We start from the raw sequence: 22,344 nt of genomic DNA, 5'->3' as shown, positions 1-22,344 counted from the left end.
GGTAACTAGTACATATCTCTTCTAATTACTGTTAGAATGGCATAAAAGAAATTGTAGCATCCATTTTATATGTATTAATAGGGTTTTCAGGATTTGTTATTTGTGTTATAAGGAAGGAAAAGTTAACAAGGTAAAAACTTAAACTTAGCCTAGTTCTGAAAAGCAGACAGTTAGGTCTGCCTGGGTAATTAGCTCTAGTGTTTGCCTTTTTGCATTGTTTTTAACCCTAACAGTGTTGTTAGTAACCCTAATAACAGAATCGTTTGGGTTAGAAGGGACCTTTAAATTTCATGTAGTCCAACCTCCCTGCCATGGGGAGGGATACATTGCACAGACCAAGTGGCTCAAAACTCCATCGTACCTCACCTTGAATGTTTTTGGGGAAGGGGCATCCACCAAAATGGCATCCTGTTCAAAACCAGGTGATGCAGTTTTGCTGCTTTTAGAAGTGGTTATACAAACTGTAGTCTGTGGATAAATTAGTCTTCACTTGTGTGTTTTAGTTGCTACAAGGGTAGGTTTATGTAAGTGAAAGAAAATTTGATGCAACGTTAATGATTTCAAGTGTTCTATTTCAAGATTCACATTTTGAACGTTCTCTGGTAATATACTCCATGCTGAGATGATTTTCTGACGTTCTGTTATAATGCAGCCAAATTCCCAATTATAGAAAAAGTCTTTTATTTGGTTCTATAATTTACTGTCTACACCATTGTTAAATTTTTTTATGCATATATCATTATTTGACAAAATGGAACAGTGTATGACTGAGTATATTAAGTTTTTGGAAGTTGTCAGGCTGCAGGGTCTTCAGAGATTGTCCTACTTAGTCAATTCCACATCACTTCAGGATTGCTAGAAGAAACTAAGATTTTTCCTATGACTTGAGAATTGAAACTGCTGGTGTACCCCATGCATTCTTCTTTATTGATAAAAGGATTCCTGTTCAGATTTTCTGTGATTTTAAGAATTTATTTTAAGAATTTAATTTACCCTTTATAATCCTTTAGATATGATTTATGCTGTTTCAAAATTCTTGTGTTCATTTATCATTGCCTTGTATGGGCTTCCTCTTTGATAATTCTAGTAGGAGTTAGATTTTAAAATTTTCTTACTGCACATTCAGAATGTTTCATCTCCCCTTCTAGTATTTTGCTGAAGTTTGTTAAGGTTTTGAACCTAAGGATTTCTCTTTTATTTCCTGCTCATTTTTGGTATCATTTGTGTGCACAAAGCAAGCCTCACAGAGTGTATGGTTTTATAACTATGCCAGTCCTTATTCTGTTACAAATGCCTTTTGATTTTGTTTGTACTTTTTTCCCCCAGTATCTAGACTTGTGTAAAAAAAATACTAGTTTACAGTTGTTTACAATTGTAATTAACAGTTTGTTTACAATTCTGGTTTATTTTCTTTAAATTTGCTCCCACAGATAACTTCGAAGTAGTTCATATGGTGATATCTCATCTACTGCAGTTGACATTACCATAATCAGTTTTATGTTGTCAGCAAGTGTTTTTAATTATGACTTCATGTCCACTCATTTTTTTGGGTTCAGGGTTGGGTTTTTTTTAACTGTTCAGTGTATCAACAAAATTCTGGATGATGAAAGTTGCCATTCCAATGTTCCCCACTATAAATATTCCAGATTGCAATTTTCAAGTTTCAAGAATTGGCTTCCTACTTTAATATCTGGCAAAATACAGCGTAAATTAAATTGATCTGTAGGATTGTGCAAGACCTTGAGATGTTAACCTTGCTTCAAAAAATTAGTCTAGAAAAATGATAGATGTCATGTCAAATAAAAGATGACACAAAAAGCTACAAGCCAAAATCTAAACATTTCAGAGGCATATGGTATAATCAAATGCTCAGAGCTCTTGGAAAGCCTTTATCCAAAAAGAAGTTTGCTTTCTCCAAAAAAAACCCAAGAAAACCCCACAACCCCCTATAATTTAGACATCTCTTCCCCATACTATTCTATTAAAATTGGAGCATGCTTGTTTGCTGAATGGTCCATGTGTCAGACTAACTCAGACAGAAATGCAGGAACACCTCTGTTTAACAAATGGTAGTTAGGCTTCTTCATCTTTCCTTACATGATTTTACTCTTGCAGGGAAGCCTCTGCCTTTGCCTTGTGCTCTGCTCATGTGGGGTGTTTTCAGCTTCAAAAATTGTACATTTCATACAAGTTGATCAGGCTGCGAATGTTACTTGTTGCAGTAATTAAGCACTCCAGTGCATGACTTTGGCATGAATCTTACAACAGCTTGCTATTTAGAAGCTTCATTTGAATGTACTGGAGACTGGGTTACAGACCTGTTTAAACAGCAGAAACAGTCTTTGCATTTAGAAAAAATGCAAAGGAGATGTTTAGATATTTCTCTAGCGTATGAAAGAGCTGTTATTTTTAATACAGGCATTTTTATTCTCATTGCGGACTGCAAATTACTTTTGAATATGCATAATTTTAATGAAAATCAGACTTTTTTTTACACTCTTCCAGTTTTATAGGAAAAATACAAATTGCAGCTTCACTAAAAAGCAGTTTCATACAAGTATGTACGAGGTTGGTATTTTTACATTTAGAATGTGTGTCCTCTTCTTGCTGATTGTAACTTGATTCAGGAAGCTGAGCTTACATTACTTAGTAGAACAGTTTACCACTTTTTTACCAAATTAATATAATTCACTTCTGCAAAGCATATTTGGAAAGCTTTTACATCTTTTACAATCAATTATTTATGGCTTTTTCTTTTGCATAAATGCTTTTAAAATTAATAATTTTGTTTTGTCTAAAACAGAAATCGTAGTTGCTGAAAGCGTTGTTGTCATTAAGAAACTGCTGCAAACCCAGCCAGCACACCATGGTGAAATTATTAAGCATATGGCCAAACTCTTGGATAACATTACAGTGAGTATTTGTTCACACTCTCTTATTTGCCTTGTCTACTGATAATGAGGTTTTTATCTCCTTTGAACTTGTGCTGTAAATGGAAGTAGGTATATTAGAGAAATTCAAAATAATTTTTTATTTTTGACATAAAATATAATATTTCATCATCCTAATGGAAGGGAAATAAAAGCCATCAGATGGCTCCAATTTGTGCCCTAGGTCTGAGAAGCTGTTTTTAAAGAGATCCCTGGAAATGTTGAGTATTGCTAGTCTTGTTACTTCAGGATGAATAGAGGTTTAGAATGTGGAGTGGGTAAATTGAAATGAAAATAAGCAGTTAACTTAAACACTATTAGTCAGTTGTCTTCAGGATTTGGATGGAGTTTGAAAGTTTTATTTTAATCCCCAAATTACCTGACCTCTCCTGGTATCAGACATGCTTCCTGTGAGTGTGTTGCAGTGTTTTGAAGTTGCCTTTATGTCTTCTGGGTATTTGAGATTCTGTGGTATTTAACATTAAAATTTGAATTATTCCTTATTAGCTGTCTTTAGATTTAATCGACCTTTAGATATGCAAATATTTAGTTCCCTAATTCTCCTCACAAGCCCAGTAATTGATAAAACATTTAGTTATCTCTCCTAAATTAGAGCATAGAGATGATGTCCAATAGCTGTTATATCCTAAACCCAAAGTGTCAGATTTTGATCTGTCAACAATTATTTTTCTGTAGAGAACTGTTTGATTTTATAAAATTACACATTTTTTGGTAATGGAACAGTTTCTAAATCAGTGAACCTTCATTTCTCAATAGTTAAATTCAGCAAAATGGAGTATTAAAAGAAAAAGAAAATATGGTATTCTTGGTTCATGCTTACTAAAAAATCAAATAAATCTTAAGCTGCTAAGAGGTGATGACCACTTTGTAAATGATATAAAGAAAATAAATTCTACTGAATTGCTCATACCAAAATAAGATACTGTTGCTAATTACATTTCAAAATAAGTAATACTTCATGTATAATAATCACCTGTATTTTCAGAAAATTTGTGCAATGTTTTGATGGATTATTACAATCTCCAAAATAATGTTCTGGCACTTAACCTAATTAGTTTGGCATCTTATTTCCACATACTCTACAACAGAAAATAGTTACTTTTCTAAATATTCTGTTTGAAACTTAGAAGAGTTTTGTAGCTGTTTTATAAATTAATACTTTCAAGTAAATGCTCTAAGTTTTGTGGAAAACAAAATCATTTTTTAAGTCAAATAAGGGGGACAGGGAAAAGACATGCTGTCCTTAAACTGCTTCAACATTCTCTGGTTTTCCAATATTGTACAGAAAATCAGAAAATACTAAGTAATAGAACAGTCTGTGGGTTAGATCATTCATTGGAGTAAAGTAAAAATCAAAATCTGGTTCTGAATCATGGCTTTTATTCAAGAACAAAGAAGTGGTGGTCAAGAATTACAGTTGTGTAGTCATGAATCTACAAGCAGCTGTAGGTTCTCCAAGGTGATTGTTTTACATCTTTCTATGACATTTTTAATTATAACTTCAAGATACATACCTTTCCTAATATGCTCAAGATTTTGAATTAAAGAATATATTTTGAAGAAGTTCATATTTATAATTTGAATACTCTATCACTGTTTCTGACTGCCCCTACTATGGCTGAAAATGAATGTATTCCTCCACAGAATGGTTTGGGTTGGGAGGGACCTGTAAAGAGCATCTAGTCCAAACCCTCCACTCCCTACTTCTGTTAAGAGTAAGTGTACACATTTCATAATGAGTATTTAATTACTGGGGATGTTAGCTTGAGATGTCAGTACTTAGTATAGTATTACTGGAGTTCCTGACCTCTGCACTTGTACTTCAAACACTGATCTTACTATGGCAAAAGTGATTGTGAGTTGACATAAAGCAATTGCCTTGGGTTTTGTCTGCTCTAAGACAGAGACACAGATCAAGGATTCCTGACCATTATTACACTGACAAACAATATACATACTTACATACACAAGTGTACATACTTTGCACAGGGCTTTTTGGCATTTTTTTGATTTTTTTTTTTTTTTCCCTCAGCCTCTCTTCTACTGTAAAGTATTAGGATTGAAACATAGGGGACCTGCTCTATAGCTCTTTACAGGAGTATACCACTGTTTTTAAAGGACTCTTGCATTTAGATGTAGGAAAAGCTGCCACATGTGGGTTTGAATGGACTTGAAACGGAAGGATGGGGGAATGTGAACAAAGAAATTATTTGTTCCTTTTTAGAGTTGAAATTAATTTAGTACTATGTATTACACAGATGAAAGCATGAAGAGGAAGTTCTTAACAGAATTAAACACTATTAAATTGAAAAGCCTTTAAGGAAAAAAGAAACGTTTTGATTGTTCTGTCATGATTTAGTTAAATCAAGGGTAAACAGCCACTAAAATATGCAAAGTTGGTGTAAACTCAGTGGAATAGATTTTTGGGTTTGTGCCTGATTTTTTCTCATTGATATTATTATAAATTTCAGTTGTGCTAGCCTGAGATTGTGATTGGCAATGTTAAGGTGTCTAAAAATCTTTCACAACAATGTTTTTTTCAGGTCATTTATTTTACTGAAATACACTTTACTGAAGACTTGTTCTTGTCTTCATCTTCATCCACAGAAGCCATTTAGAAAGGGGTGGGGTATAGAATATTTAGACTATAACAGTTTTGCCATGTAAAATAAATAAAAGTTAAGTAAAAAGAAGCTAAGTATTAATACCATATATAAAAATAGACCAAACTATAAGAAATATTAGGAACTTCACTTAAAAAACCCTGAACTTCTGTAGATCACTGACTCTAATTTATGATAAAGACCATATCTATTTCAGTTTTTCCTTTTGATTGATTATTTCTTACATATCTGAAAACTGTGGTTATTTTTGTTCTTTTGTGTGTTTTCATTTGTACCTTAAAATTTTATCCCAGGTGTGCCCAGGCAAAGATCTATAAGATCTATTTTGTGTGTGATACTTGCTGAGTACTTAGACATGTGCATAGAACAGCTTTATCCAGCTGTGTTTCAGCCCCTTTCCTCTCACCCTTTAAAAGCTGTAAGGGAGAAATACTGATGGTGTCCTGAACACATCAAACAAGAGAATAATTGGATCTCTTAAAACTTCCATTTTTAAAATTCATAAAAACATTTCCATTTAGCTGTCAATGTGTTAATAATGTTGTCATGCTTTACAATTGATTGACTTGCTAAGCTTTGGACCAGAGATTGGAGTAGTGCTCATTTGTGTTAGATATGCACTCTGAGGTAGACTTAATTAGTTTTGTGTGTACAGCTTTTAGAGTGACAGAAGTTTAAAAAATATACTTATGGGAAAGAGCCATTTAAAGAAGGATAAGTTCAAAACCTGTCTTAGCAGGTTTTGAATCTCCAGCAGCAACAAAATCTGATGCTTTAGGGAAAGGCTTTTAAAGATAAAACAAGTTCATTGTGGTGCACCTCCAGTATATCTTCTCATCCAATTACTCTGTTTACTGTCCACATTATCATGCTTGCTAATCTAAAAATGCTAATTTCTCCTCATATTCCATGTCTCTGATCAGCTATTCCCTCTTTTCTTTGCCTTTCCCTGATGTGTGGGTTTTAAAGTGGGGTGGACAGAACTGTATGCTGGAGAAATCTTACGCAATGACGTAGTGATACTGCCTATTTAGTGGTTTTTGTCTCACTTTTCTGATGTTGCCTGCCTTTTGATTTCTGCAGAACACTGACTTAATAACACTATAACTCTCTGAAAACATTCATGATTTCGAGATGTATTTTTCCTTACAAATATCTTGGAGTCCATCAGTATGTGTCGAGTATGTGTTTGTGTCCTGTTCCTAATGTTCCAAAGCCAGTAGTCTCCAAATTTTTCTGCCTTTCCTATTTTAGAAAAGTAATTTATTATGGTACATTGTTTCCAGTGAGGACTGCTATCTGGGTGATAGGAATCTTGACTTCCTGTGTGATCTTTCTCTTACAGTACTACTAAGGGTAAACTGGTAAAATCAGTACTACTAAGGCAGGTTTTTTTCTTTTGATAGCTGGTGAATTCTTGGATTATTGTTTTTCATTACAGACTTATTCCTAGTACTTTCTAGAACATGAACATGAAACAAGTCTGAAGGGTTTTCTGATCTAGAGATGAGGAGGAATACTTCTTGGTAGGATAAGACATTGCAAATGTAGAGCAAAAATAGATAGTGGCATGTATTGTAGATCTTAATATTTGATGACAATCTTGTCACTCGGACACAATTAAGTGTTATTATTTACTGTTTTGGATTGGGATTCTTCTTATAAAAATAGTGGACTCACAGTTTTTAACACTGCTCTGTCCATTCATCCGCTGGTAACAAACTTGACTTCCTAGACTTACATAAATACTGCTTGTACCTGTGTTTCTGATTTGGCTTGACAGAACAAGCAGCTTGCTTGCTATAATTTAGTTCTCCTTTCTTGCAGCATTGGGAGGGTATCACATCCATATCTTAGTATGTATTTCAGGTCTGCAAGCTTCAGATTCTATAAAATTCAGATTTAATAAGGCATTTTTAAACCTTTGTATTAGTAATGATTTAACAATTTTCATAATTTGACAATTTTCATACTGGCTCTATTATCTATGTGGTTGTTGAGAATTTGAGAGGAATATGTGGCCTCTGGGACATGGTATCCAGGGATACTGAATTCGAAGCAAACATTCTGCTTGAATAGAACACCATTTTTTAAAAACGTCTGTATACTGTATAAGAGGTGCAGTCACCAGTAAAAATTCTGTTTTAAAGGAATTTTATATGTAGAGTTTCAAAAAATACAGGAGTTCTTGAAGTTCTACCATTTGGAAACAAAACCCAGATACTTCTCTTTTGCTCCTATTCTTTCCTCTGTACTTTTTCTTCTTGCTGTCATCATCATTTCAGATCAACTTTATCCCTCTTTCCATTTCTGATTCTAGGTAAAATTTTAATAAATTGCTAGCTATGCAAATTTTCTTCTGGATGAAGAAAATTACACCTCTTTTGCAATTTGAGTATCTGAGTGTATATATATACAATTTGAGTCTATAATACTCAAATAATAATTGTAATATATATGCAATAATTTTATATGTATACAATTTCAGTAAATAATAACCAGAACTGGTGATTTTAAGTTGTGCTTTACCCCTGTGTTTTGCACGAATATATTGAGAGCTGAACTATTTTTCCATAGTTTTTCAGTTGAGCTGCTTAGAGCAATCTATAAGTCTTTATAATATCTTTCTCTAATTGTTGCAAGTAACCAGAGTCTTGCTTTGAGGGGAGTCTTGTCTGGCTGGTTTTTTGTTTCTCTTTTTTAACCATTTATTTATTTTCCTTGAGACAGGTAATGGGTTGAAAGGGCAATAGAAACTGCCTCCTGGTACTAAAGGCTTAAAAAGTGCACTTAACCACTTGCTTGGGCCATATGGAATAAAACATCAGGCAAAGTAATTTACAATCCTGTTTGCCTTTGAGGATAATGCAGAGCAGGGCTGAATAATGAAAGTATTATTTCCTGCATTTTTGTCAATTCAAGGTCCCTACTTAAGCTATACTGGAAAAGGCAGTGAAGGTCTAGAGGGGGCTTCATTTCTTGTTTGCTGTTTTGAGTGCCCTGGAAACAGCAGCTGCAGGATCATGCACTTGATATTACATGGTTGAGAACTGGAAGACTTAAACAGGGAAAAAGAAGTCTGAAAATATTGTGTGATTTTGACCCCAAATGAATCCAGTGACACAGAAACATTGGGTTCATCAGTTCGACATACACTTTTCATTAAAATGGCTTCTGCTCAGGGTTTGATTCAAAAAGTCTCTAATTGGTATTGATTCTTGTGGCACAAAATTGTATTTAATATATAAGCAGTATTTACATAGTAACCACCTGGTTAAAAGGCAAAATCTCACAAGAAATTTCTGACTTCCGTTGTCACTGTTTTTCAAATGAATCTTTATTTAGCTTTGTAAAACTGGTTTATTAGTCTAATAATGTAATTTTACAAACTAGGGAAAAATCTTGAAGAGTAAAACACTCTACGTAAATGCACACTATTTAAATATATTTAAATACATTTGGTTATGGTTTTAAAGTGTAGTCCTGGGCTTGACTAGGAAAAGTACAATAATGATATTTGCACGTCATTATTAATGCTATTACTGAAATTGATCTGCTCTGTGAATTATGTGTGCTTTAAGAAGACAACAATATATGAAAAGGAATGTTTCTGATAGGCTGCTGCCCAAACTATAGTACTTGGTGATCTCTTGTAGAATTTTAGTATTTTAACAAGTCTGTAATGAAATATTTTAGAAAAATAAATCTAGCATAACTGAAATCTGAAGTTGCCTATATATTCTTATTTAGAGGTATCTATCTGTACAGTAGGCAACTCAAACTGCTCCAATACTGGAAAATCTAATGTACCACTCAATTACTATTCTTTAGCCCAATTTAAAATAATAGATTGGGTGTGAGGTCTTAATGCAGTGTAACCTTTGGAACATTAGAAATAACCTCTTTTCCTTTTGAAATCAGAGTACAGTAATAGCATCAGTCTTACCACTCTGCAGACGAGCATACTCTGACTGCATTTAAAGTTTTTATATGTAGTGGTTGTTCAGTAGCTAGTTCATCTCTCTCCCGCTGTCTCCTACTGTAAATGCCAAGGCTCTTTAATTTTTTTTTGTCAATATACATGAAAGAATTCATCTGTATCTTGATCAGTATTTACATATATCTATGTATGTTAAGTCACTGTGTTACACCACTCTCAACATATTATGGTACCTCTTCCGTAAATTTTTTCCCCATTATCAGAATTGACCTTTATCTCTTACAGGACTTTTTGTTGTTGTTGGACTCTATATTCTGTCTATACATGATGTGCTTTTTCTTTACATGGAGGCAGTCCTCTGTTTTTCCCCATGACATGCTGGTTTGTATTTTTGTTGGCATATGTATTTGCAACCATGTCAAGTACAGAGCAAATATTGTCAAGTTGACTTTGTTCAAAGTTGTTTCCAAACTTTCTTGGAGCACATTTAGTCATTAAAAATACTTGTGAACATGATTAGTATTGCCTTAGTAGGGTTAGTGGGCCATTTTACCCTTTTAGAATATACTTGCATAAGTAGTACTTTCAAATGTTACGAGATTACTGCGTAAAATACTTAATAATTGGTTCCCATTATAATTCTGAGAAATGGATATTCATATATTAATAATGGACATGATAGAAAAGTAATTAAACCATATATAAAAGTTACTAAAAATTATTGCTTTGAGAACCACAGTGCTGCATTTCTGTATGTATATCCTGTGAACCTCACCTAAGGCAAAACTCACCCTGCCATTAGTGTAAGCTTATTAATAAGGATCACTGTGTAGTGTAAGGACTATGGTAGTATGAGTGGTTTTGATCCTTTCAGAAAAAGCAATAAAATTATCTGAAATTGCAGTGGAAACTTTTCCTTTTTCTAAATTATGGTCAGTTTTTTGACTAGAACAGTTATGCTTTTCCCCTAACATTTCAACATTTGTGGAACAAGAACCTGTTCAGAATGTTAGAGCACCACTGTCTGTAGACACTATACAAGACATGCTTCTGAACTTTCTTACTGCATTCTTTCTTCCTTCTGCTCAAGGAAGGAGAAAAGTGTTTTCAGGGATGTGTCTTACACAGATGCAATTTTTAACTTGACCACCAGGTAATGTAGGCTAGCTCACCTTTTACAAGAGTATGTGCATATTATTTCATTTAAATCTTAACTGCTTCTAGCTAAACTGCATGTTTGGAGCATGAGCTTCTGTTTCCTTCTGTGCTTTTTCATTTTGCCTTCCCTCTCTATCTTTGGCAATGCTTCTGAACTCGTCATCACAGACTGGGAGTTCATCTAAAAGCTGCTACTACCAGTTATTTCAGTGATACTGTTGAGTAGCTCCAAAATGGTAAGACCTGTGTGAACTTTTTGTTCAAAGTGTTTCAGTTAAGACGGTAGATCCCATTCAGAAACCGTGAATTGCAATTTTGAACTTCTGTCTCACCAGTATTCTAAGTTCAATTGATCTTGGACATTTTCAAAAATATGAATCTTATTGTCATAAAATTATGAATAAAAATGAAGGAAAGCTAGAAATAGTCTTAAGGAAATCTGTATGAATATGGTAAAAAAAAAAAAAAAAAAAAAAAAAAAAAGCTCTGTTTGGTTTCAACATGGTGTTTACCATAACCTGGTGGCAGGAATTCACAACCACATCTTGAAGGCTTGGACTGTGTTCCCAAGTCTCATCAGCTTGTCACTTCTGTGTGCCTCTGTATCATCAACCTGTAGTGCATGGGTTTTGGGTCAGAATCAGTACCTTACATTTGTATGAACATTCAGTCAACCACAGTGGTCGTATTTAATTTCAGGCTGCATTTCTTGCATTGCAATTGCCTTTATATAATATTTTAAGTCGTTATTGAACACAGACACATAACAGGTATGCAAGTAGTCTTTGTGGCTGTTTTAACCTGGAGTGCTCAATGTTTTCCCAGGTTCCAGTAGCCAGAGCCAGCATTCTCTGGCTCATTGGTGAGTACTGCGAGCGGGTTCCAAAGATCGCGCCGGATGTTCTGAGAAAGACAGCCAAGAGCTTCACCAGTGAGGACGACCTTGTGAAGCTGCAGATCTTAAATCTGGGGGCAAAACTCTATTTAACAAATTCAAAGCAGGTAAGCCTAAAGTTAGTGTTGTGTGCATATAGTTTCATGGCAGGTTTTGTACAGTCTGTATGGATTAGTAATGATTTCTTCTATATAAGTAACCAAACCTAGTCCATATTATTCTATGAAGAAAAGCTGAATATATGTTTTCAAGAAATGTAACAGACAATATCTAGTCATCAGTTTTTAAGTGTGTGCTGGATCATGAATGTGAGTGTACTGATGAGACAAACTCTTTTTTGTGTCTGTCTTTGGGAAATTGTGAAATTTTTGCTTCACATAAGTAAGAGATGGTCTGTAAATTGTGTTAGTAATACCAGGTAGGAGATTTCGCTGATATGGTTTAACATTTTCTCAAACCAAAACCAGAACTTTCAAGAAAATATTGAAGCATAATAATCTTAACAAGAAGATGCTCACTTTTTTGTTCAGGATATCTGAAAGGAGATGCTAGTAATAGGCCTGATTTTGTCTTTCCATCAGCGCTTGTTTTAAAGATAGTAACTGCTTTCCCTGTTTTGGTTTTACTTGGTTGGTTGGTTAGTTGGATTTAGTTTTCCCTATTTCCTTTTACCTTGGTGATGTGTGTGTTCTAATTATCTCTAGTAGTAAAAAGAATCTAAAAATGTCAGATAACATAAAGAGGTGAACTTAGATCTCTAAGCAGCTGAAAACAATAGCTATGAGGGGTGCCAGGTGCCTCACTCTTCTAAGTGACAGCAGTGGGAACCCCATGACTGACTGACTGTGGAATATAGCATTTTGACACTAATTTTTCACTGTAATTTCAGTTATTGCTGTAAAAGATTGTAAAATCAAAGGGTTTTTTCCAAATGTAGAAGAAATACGTTGTCTGATATATATATACTTTCCTGGGCTGCTTGACCTCAACAGTTTGCACAGCACAGGATCTTACACCTCTGCAACTGTGATGTCTTCCTGTTCCTTGATAATTACATGTAACTACAGACGTGATCAGTCTCAGACTTTTTTTTGTAGGACACGTGGGAGAATAACTGTCTTGCCATGCATTCAGATAGGAGTGAGTGCTTTTCTTATACAGTCTAAATGGGGCAGTAATAAAAGGTGACTTCTCTCTGGCAGTGGTCATCTTAAAGAAAATGCTGACTGAGATAAGGAAAGATTTGATTTGACTATGTAAACCATCTTCTTTTAGCCCATACTAATTTTTTTAGCCCTCACTAATTTTCCATATAATTTTTGTAATTTTGCATGGAAATTCTTCCACACCATATTTGGTAAAAAATCCATGCATACAAGGAGAGGATGTTTTTTGCTATTTCACATCTTAATACATTTTAAATCCTCATGGTAAGTGCTGCATAACCCTTTATTCAAGCACAGTAATGATGATAAAGCAGAAGAAACTGTCTCCTGAGATGCCTACTAAATAATGAATGTCATCAAAGGGTGTTTTCCTCTTGTAGTTTTAAGTTGTGGAAAAATAAGCTATTATCTCAAGTGGTCAAGGTATTCACATAAAAATTCTAACAGTGTAAGTTTGGTGACTTGGCTTGATTCAAACTTGATTTCAAACTAGAATACCATGAGTTTCCTATTAGACGCTGACTACACTCTTCCTGCATTATAATTTCCAGGAGTAACTCTTCTTTACTCACTGAGTATTAAAATTACTTCCTGGAATTACTTGAGTTCCTAAAAAGTCCAGCCGTTTTTCAGTTGAATTTTTAAAATTTGATGTCAAATCCTGTAGACTTGATTTCCCAGTTGTCAGTCTGTCCACCTCTCCTCAATCCCATGTTTTCTGTCTCCATATAATTTCCTATGATATACTAATTTTATGAATAATTCATTAGTTTCATCCAAAGTTAATGGAGTTGTGAAAACCTCAAAGATAAAATTTTACTTTATTGAAAAGTGGTGGTAGAATGGCAAAGAGACACTCAGTGCTGACCGAATAAATGAGAAGAGCTCTTTCACCAGGTGAGGGAAAGGCAGGTTGAACTCATCTGTTAATCATGTTTGGAGAAAAGCACAAAGTTCTGGAGGAAATATGACTTGGTTGATTTATTCCCTTTGTCTAAATATATTATTTTATTTGCTTGTAGTTTCCTTAAGTATATGGTGAACCACTTAGTGAAGCACATTCACAGGAATGATTTTTAACATTCAGGATTTCTTATAAAAATTTAAAGTATACTTTATCACCTCATGAGCTTTCAAAGGCTGTTCATAATTTAAGGAAGTCTCAGGTTCAGTTATATCTGGATAGGTATGTAATAAAAGCAGGCTTCTCTCTGGTTGTCTGTATTATTTGGTAAACTTGCTTTGTTTTTTCCAACACTTAAGGTCATAAAATCTCGAGTGTGCTAGATAGTTGTCTAAATGGAGGTCATATAAGAGAAATATGTCATAGTTGCCTAAGATGTTTCTTGCATATAGCAGAAAGAATAAAGAGATTTTGATGGGTTTCTGTTGTCTAATATAGTAGGACTCCCACCAGAAAAAGTCCCAAGTACTTGTAGGGTGTAAATAGATATGTCAGTCATGGTTTAGCACAATAGCCTTATCTTGTGTGTCTAAAGAATCAAGTTACTGAAAGCTAATGATATCTAGGAGTGGATAGATGACTGTTTCTCTCTCATTGTAGAGCCTCATCTAATGGTAAAACCTGTATTGTAAAATTTTCAAGTGTGGATGTACCAAAAAATTAATTGCTGCTAATGTAAGATAGACATTAAATTCTTAAATAGAACTGTCACTAGAAAATTCCAGAAATGTTGCTGGAGAATGATTGAATTCTAGAAATACCTAAACCAAACCCTCCTAGCCAAAACAAACTGTACGGGAAAATAATAATGGGTTCAGCAGTATGGGGAAAAAGAAATTATATTATGCCTACATAATGTGCATGTCCAGATATCAGGAAATAATGATATATGATAGTACATTTATTAAATCACAGGTCAGAATACTTTGTCACTATTCTAGGAAGCAGTCATGGTATGCAGAATCTATCATGTTTCACCAAATCAGTGTGCTGGCTGAAATGATTTTCAGCTTCTTTTGAAAACTCCTTTGCTGGAAAAACTCATATCCATTCATTAGTTTATTTTTTTATTTTTAATTAAAAATAATTGTTTCTATTAGCTACCTCCATGTAGGAAAGGTCTTCTGCTTGTTTAATTGCTTTACCATACGAAAAAAAAAGTTGTTTCCCCCCTGTTTCCATGAAAACTGTAGTGTATATGATAATTGCAAAGAGATTTCTTGCAAACACAGAACATTCTTGCATATAAGTTTGATGTGTGTTTATCTGTATTGAACAATATAAAAATGATTTTTTAGGAGACAGAACAAGGAGGAGGAGAAGGGAGAGGATCATGGAAAAAATGGTCCCATTAAAGGAAATGCAGTCTTTCAAGATCAACTCTTTAGCTGTCTAATTTGTCTTTATGTAATTCCATCAACACTCACTGAAAAAATGTCCACTGTGACGAGGCCTTCAACTTTTCCCATCCCTATAGCAATTCACAAGTTAAGATCATTGTGTTTTATGATCCATTCTCCTGAGCTTCCTGCCATGACAGCAAAAAGTCTTGTCTTTTTTTGCAAGGGGAGAAGTGATGGCAAAGGCTGCAGGAGGTATCCCTCATTTAGTTTAATTCATGCTACCTGGGAACCCTCCCTTCCAATTCCATTTAGATTGAACAGTGTAAGTCCTGCATGAGTGCAGATTATGTAGGCTCAGTCTGATGCAGTTGTTTAAAATTTTATACCCTCATACAGAATTAGCTGCCAATAAACTGTGAAATACATATGGGAAAGTTTTGCCTTTCCCAGCACCTCAAGGAAAAAAGTATCTTTTCACAGAGCCATTCTTGGGTATTAGAGAGAGAAAAGAAACAAAAAATGTTTCGTTGACATTTTTTTTTAAACTATGCTGTTATATTATTCTGATATATAATGACTTATTTATTCCAATCTTTGGTACTATAGTTTATTTTTAAATGCTTGCATATGTTGCACTGATGGGGTTTAAATTAGAACCATTTTCTGTTTACTGTGTGTCTCCCTTACAGGAGTTAATCAGTATTCTGAAAAAGCATTTTTTTATATCTCCAGAAAAAAACTTCGACTTGCATCCTCAAGTTGGAAATTATTAATCTGACCTTTTTTTTAGCAAATGGTGTATACAAAAATTGACCGATTTTTTTTTTGGACATAATTTTTCTGCTCACATGATTGAAACTGTGTTATTGTCATAGCAATAGCATGATAAAGAATACATATATGGAATGTTGTTTCTTTGTATAAAGCAGATAAATCTCTCACGATGATACATTTTTAACCCCATGTTATGCATCCATTCTGAGTTGAAGTACCAAAATTTACTTCCTTAGGATGGTATATAATTTCTGCTTTTTCCTATTTGGTTGTATATAGAGGAAGTGGCGTGGATGGTTCAAATATATCTAGTGGATTCTAGTCTATTCAGCCCTGTTGTTCTAGTTACACACTACATTATTTCTATTTTCTATGTCTCCTTCCTTTCTTACATTATTTTCTTAGCTTAAAAAATTATCTGAATGATTAAAATTATTTAAGACGTGTTAATATTCTCAAACATCAACTTAGGAAGCTGTTATTATGCTGTAAAAACCTGTGATAGTATAAGTTGCTCTCTTACATAAATAAATAAATGACCGATATTACTGAAGGCTTTAAGCTTCAAGAAAAAAATGGAAGAAGTCTTTTATCCTGGTTTTTAGAGGGCATCAGCAGCTTGCTTTTATGAAAAAGTAACAGCTAAATGCACTGCAAATAATTTGCAGTAATCCAGTTCAGTGATTCATGTGTCTGCTTTAATGGGTCATAATTCAGGATAAAGTAACTGAGTGCAGTCAGAGTGCAGACACTGCTTATGCCAGGGACAGTATCTCTTCATAAAACACACCTCAGCAGAAGCAGTTTGCCAGCCCCCTAATACCCTCTGATGTTTTGATGTCCTGCATATTTTTCCGATTAAGTTTTGAGTGCCATGTTTTTAGTTGTATTTCCACATTCATTATCCTCACGTAGACCCTTCAGCGGGTTTGCCATATATGATTATTTTTTTAATGATGCCTTTCTTTCCACTTCAGCAGTTTAATAATCTAGCACATGGCTGCTTCTCAGTACTCAGCATTCACCTCCCCAATACAGAAGAGGACATGTGCTTTGGCTGCAGAATTCCATTTGCAGCTTTAGAAATGCATATTCCCTGTGGAGCAACATTTGTTTGACATAACCATTCATTTTTATTACCTCTTTAAATATGTTTATCCAGAGTTATCAATAATCATAAATAACTTGTATTCTGTTCTTGTCCTGTTTTTTTCCACAGACAAAATTGCTTACCCAGTATGTATTAAATCTCGGCAAGTATGATCAAAGCTACGACATCAGAGACCGTACAAGATTTATTAGGCAGCTTATTGTTCCGAATGAGAAGAGTGGAGCTTTAAGCAAATATGCCAAAAAAATATTTCTGGCACAGAAACCTGCCCCGTTGCTTGAGTCTCCTTTTAAAGGTATAACTGCCAAAATCATTTGGTAAATGTTCATTGTGTAAAGGAATGTGGCAGCTTATTCTGTTTCAAAATACTCTCACAAATTGTGTCACTTAGCAAACAGAAAAGATTAATATGCAAGGATGCTCGGTCTGCTTACTTGCTTTTCAGCAAGCAAGGTGCACAGTGCATTTCTCTAATGATAAACCTTGGCAAATTGATCCATTTCTATTCATGTGGATTTTAAATTTTATTTAAATAACAGAAGGTATGTCTTTTGAGGAAAATTGTTCTTCAATTTAGGAAAATAGCTCTAGGATTTTATCTGGACTTTATTAGAAGATTGTTAATGTGAGTATTGCAAATGTTATATGAATCTGAAATAAATTGAATCTCTGTAGATATTTTGTCTCCAAAATCATAATTTTTCCTCTGCATTTTGCCTGTTGTTTTACAAGTAAGATCCATTGTCTGTCTTCTCAAATTAAAAGGTTATCAGGCTATCTAAATTAAAAATGCTCTGTTATTGTGACAATTTGCATTTTAATTTTCATACTTACTTAGGTCTAGTTTTGAAGCTTTAAAAGGAGCTCCATTTTGAAGAAAAACTATTAAAATTCTGGATGTGTTTGTGCCAAGACATGTATATGGATTGTTTAACTGTGCTGTCATTCTTAATATTCACAGTAAAGTAATTTTTAGAGAAGCTACATTTCAGAGCAACACCTCTAAACACACTGACTGATTAGCTTTTTTATTGACCATTATGGGGGAGATTATTGTAATCTATGGACTGAAATCAGTTTTTTGACCTATGAAGAGCTTCCTAGTTTATATTTATTCCATGACATTTGAGGTAATACAATGGCAATTACCTTTAGCCCTGATTAAGATTGCTCCTTGTGGTAGAGCTCACAGTGTTTGTGTATTTTTTTCCCTCCCCCCAACACCCTGCCTTTTTTTTTTTTTTTTTTAATAGATCGTGATCATTTCCAGCTTGGCACCTTGTCTCACACTCTGAATATCCGAGCCACTGGATACCTGGAGCTGTCCGAGTGGCCGGAGGTGGCTCCTGACCCCTCTGTCCGAAATGTCGAAGTGGCCGAGTCGGTACGTCTGCAGCACTCAGAGTAACTCTGCTGGAGGCACTGCTCAACACAGAGCATTAGCCCCAAACCACAAGTATTTAAATACTGCCTGTGGGCTGCGTGGAAAGCCATTGATGCAATGGGAATGTCTCCCTGTTGATTATTTTATCTTAGAAATCGAGCATCTGGAAACTTGCTTAATGCTAGTTGTTTTCAATGGCAGAAGGGTATAAACTGTAGGCCACTTCTGCTTCATTTGTGGAGTAAACAGGCTTTCTTCACCTCCATCTCACTTCTGATTTCATATCTTTTATCTCTGCTCTGCTGCAGTATGTTAGCTGGGCTATCAAAGTCAGAAATGAAGAGAAATTCAGTATGTTAACTGGGTGTAGCTGGGCTACCAAAGTCAGAAATTAATTTTTGTGAAAAATCCAAGGCTAAACAGGAAAAAAAAATAATAAAGGGAAAAGGTAATGCAAACAACAAAAAGCAGCTGCAGGGAATCAGATTATGTATGTTTTGAAGTGTCAAGTTGGGAAGAGATAAGGGTTTACATTTCAGATAATCTGGAGAGGATTAGGAAATTTTATGATAGAAAAATGTCATCTATTAGTGCACTAGTCAAGTGTTGACACATTGGGCTCATCACCTAGCAATAGCTTTTTATTACTGTAGTGTAAACTCTTAGGCATAGTTGTGTTCTAGTACGAGAGTTGTGATTTATGTGTCAGGTACCAGAGCCCTACTGGAATGCCAGTGAAAGCTGTTGAACAGTAGCTGAAACGTAAATGTTGGTGTATAGTGTGCCAGTGGTGCTCCTGGAGGCATGGTATTGTAACAGATACAGACAGAAAAGCATGCAGTCCTGGTAATGAGCCAATGTCCTCAGTAAATCATAGATGAATTAACTTGCTTATGAGGTGTTACACACAGAAAGAGCAAGAAAATTCAAAAACTTACAGAAGCCAGTGGACAGCAATCTGGTAGAACAAGCATTTTTCCTTAGTACTGTAATGTGTCTATCTTTTTATATACATTTCAGGAAAAGTGATATTTGTGTATAAACTTCTGAAAGTTTTTATGGGAAGAATTTTAGATAATCAGCTCAAACAGAGGATTATAAATGATAGGATTGGCATGAAAGAAAGTGTGAAGGTTCTTTCATCCGTAAGATAAAAAAGAGGTATCATCTTCAGAAGATGAAAGACCAAAAAAAAAATCCACCTCCAACTATTTAAACCTCAAAGCAAACAGGAAAATCCTTCAGCCATGCTGAGGTTGTTTTGCAAGTATTTTCTTTGGAGGGTATCTCACTTTCACTAATTTTGTGGTTTCCCTAATACTGTGTGTGTCTACATGGCGTATGTGAGTAAAGCTGAATTAAGCTGCAATCCACATGCAAATTGTCATTTATATCCAAAAGAATACTGGCTTTTCAAGCCTTAGCAGCTTTTGGTGTTTAAGAGATAGCCAGTTTGTCTCTAGAGTTGTTTAGCCTTGCAGGTCATTGTTAGAGGCTGTTTCAAAACTTAAGTCTTATTCCAGGTGAGATCAGTCAATGAGGCAGACCTGTATCACATTGTGGATAGAGTTGTCTGCCAGTTTGTTTTTTGCTCCTGTCCTGAATTTTAACACTGCTTCTCTAGTAGCATAGAGGTATATGGAAAGAAGAAAAGTCTGGGGAAAATACTGCCTCATTTTGGCATTCTCTTGGTGGTAAAAAATTACTTTTATTTGGAGAATTGTAGTGGAAGTGAAATATAATTTGTCTGTGGCTACCTGGAGTGTCCACATCTGTTTTCTGCTTAAGTCTTGGGATGATAAAGGTGGTGACTAGCCCTATGTAACCTTCATTCTAGTCAAAGTCAGCTGGATCTAGAAATAAAACTCTCAGACTTCAGGTTCTTTTGGCAAAGATATTTATTTGTTATTACTGATGCTTTTAATCTACCTTACTAAATCTTTTTCTGGACTACCTAATAGACATCTCTCACCTTTCATAGGTATGTACCAAACTTCTAGTTCTCCTAATTGTGTAAAGTAAGAGAAGTTTAATAGCTTCTCTTGACTCGCTTAGATGATTTATTTAGCAACAACTTAATACCACTACTCTGAATGTTTTTATTCAATGTGTTGTGTGTATATTTTTGTGTTGCCAGTTGCAAAAGTAAACTTAAATTGAAATTTATTTACAGGCAAAGGAATGGACTGGAATTCTAGGCAAGCCAAAGAAGGAGAAACCTACTGAAAAGTTCTACTCCGAATCAGAAGAAGAGGAAGATGATTCTGCCAGTAGCAGTTCATCAGGTAAATATTTGGAAAGCAACTTGTATTTTCACTGCCTGGCACACTGAGTCTTCAGAACTGTCTGGTACATAGAAAGAAAAAAACAATTGCAAGCAAAGCTCTTTATAAACTCAATAAATTGGGGGGAAAATTTTACATTCACTATATTAAATGAGTTAGCCTTTAATTTGTTTCCTAGGTAAAAAAAGCTGGCATGCTATTTTTGTCCTCCTTGGAGTCTAGTATGAGTAAGGAGAGTTTGTAACTCCAGTTAAAACTGAAAGCACATAGCTGTTTGCAGGAGAAGTGCCCAGATGCTTGGTTGTCAGGAACCTTAAGTCTTAATTGTTTTTTGGAATTTGGTGAAGAATTATTTTGATAGCATGTGCTGCTCTGCTGATAAATGGCCAGATTTGTTTAATTGTGTAGTCTTTCATGATATTTATTCAGCAAATTGTGTTACAATATTTCTCTGAAGTTCTGCATAATGTTTTCTGTTTATTATAATGGGATACTGATGAAGAGGGTAATAGCTGCCAATCAAGTTCAGTAAGCAGAGGGGTTTTTTTAACTGTTCTCCCGTTTATTGTCAGGCAGTACCCCAAGACAGCCATTTCAGAAGATGTTAGTATATTTCAGATGTAGTAAACATAATTCTCCCAGGTCCAGACCGTAGGCACAGAAAATGTTTAGCATTAGAGACTTGAAAGAATTATCATCATCTAGTTGAATGGAAGACGGACATCTTAAAATACAATCATTGAGCTGCATCCTTCCAGTTCCTAAACTGAGGAATTCTGCAAAATGTTTAAGAATTGTATCACTGAAATTAGTGATTTCTGAAATAATAGAAGCATATACTCACTTCAGGTATTTGAATATTTGGTAACTATATGATTAATTAGAGGATTAATTATTTGTTTAAATTAGTGATTCAATCATAGTCACTATGGGTATTTAAGAACAGATTATCTAATTAAGCAACTGTTTGAGAAGATAATTTTGCAGTTAAATGAATGTAAAGACTAGAAAATTTGAGGTCATCTCCAGCTCCTAATAGGGTTATGTAACTTTGAAGAATCCACATGTGATTAATTTATTATTGAAATTTCTAATTTGAAAAAGTATAATACTGTAAGCTGAAGAGGACAGGTTTTTAGCTAACAAAATTTTGTAGATACAAGGGGAAAGTAATTCCCTTGCCTGCTTTTGGCACAGGGTAAATAATACAGGCTAAATAAAGCTTGCAACTGGATCTTAAAATACTAAACCATTGTTTAATTTAAAACAAAATTGAATTTCTAAAATACTAATTATTTAAGATACTTAGATCAAAATTGTAATGGTTGTTTTCATTTCAGGGAGTGAGTCTGACAGTGAAAGTGAGAAAGAAGATAAGGAGGAAGGCAGCACTGATGAGAGTAGTGGGAGTTCCTCTCCCAGTGAAGAATCAACTGACAGTGAATCAGACAGCAAAGAAAGTGCTGCTAAGAAAACATGTAGAGCTGTCAATGAAAGGTAGGATATGTTTATCTGGTTTTAATTTTTTGCAATACTAACTTATAAAGCACTCTTCTGTTAGCTGTCTGCCAAGGCTTTAATTAGGCTATTTTGGGCATATATTGGCTAAGAAGTGATGTCAGTGTATACTAGTAATAGTCAGTGTTTGAACCTAGTTCATATTTTCATTAATCAGACTACTCTTATGTTTGGAATTAATTTCTGACTTCAGTAAAATCTTGGGTGGCTTGTTGAAAATTGATGTAACCT

General features: G+C 34.6%; 1 protein-coding gene across 1 annotated transcript in view; it reads left to right on the top strand.

The window, feature by feature from the left end:
* AP3B1 (adaptor related protein complex 3 subunit beta 1) overlaps positions 1–22,344 on the top strand; it is a 155,012-nt gene that overhangs the window by 68,654 nt on the left and 64,014 nt on the right. Inside the window, exons 14-19 of the mRNA XM_083884158.1 lie at positions 2,804–2,913; positions 11,499–11,675; positions 17,035–17,221; positions 18,180–18,310; positions 20,484–20,595; positions 21,936–22,092. Coding sequence (XP_083740284.1) covers positions 2,804–2,913; positions 11,499–11,675; positions 17,035–17,221; positions 18,180–18,310; positions 20,484–20,595; positions 21,936–22,092 — 874 coding nt within the window. The remainder of the gene's footprint in view (positions 1–2,803; positions 2,914–11,498; positions 11,676–17,034; positions 17,222–18,179; positions 18,311–20,483; positions 20,596–21,935; positions 22,093–22,344) is intronic.

This window comes from Zosterops lateralis (assembly GCF_965231275.1).
Source record: "Zosterops lateralis genome assembly, chromosome: Z".
In the NCBI taxonomy this organism is placed as follows: Eukaryota; Metazoa; Chordata; class Aves; order Passeriformes; family Zosteropidae; genus Zosterops; species Zosterops lateralis.
Note: the sequence above shows the minus strand (reverse complement) of the source record. Positions and strands in the feature narration are given on the sequence as shown.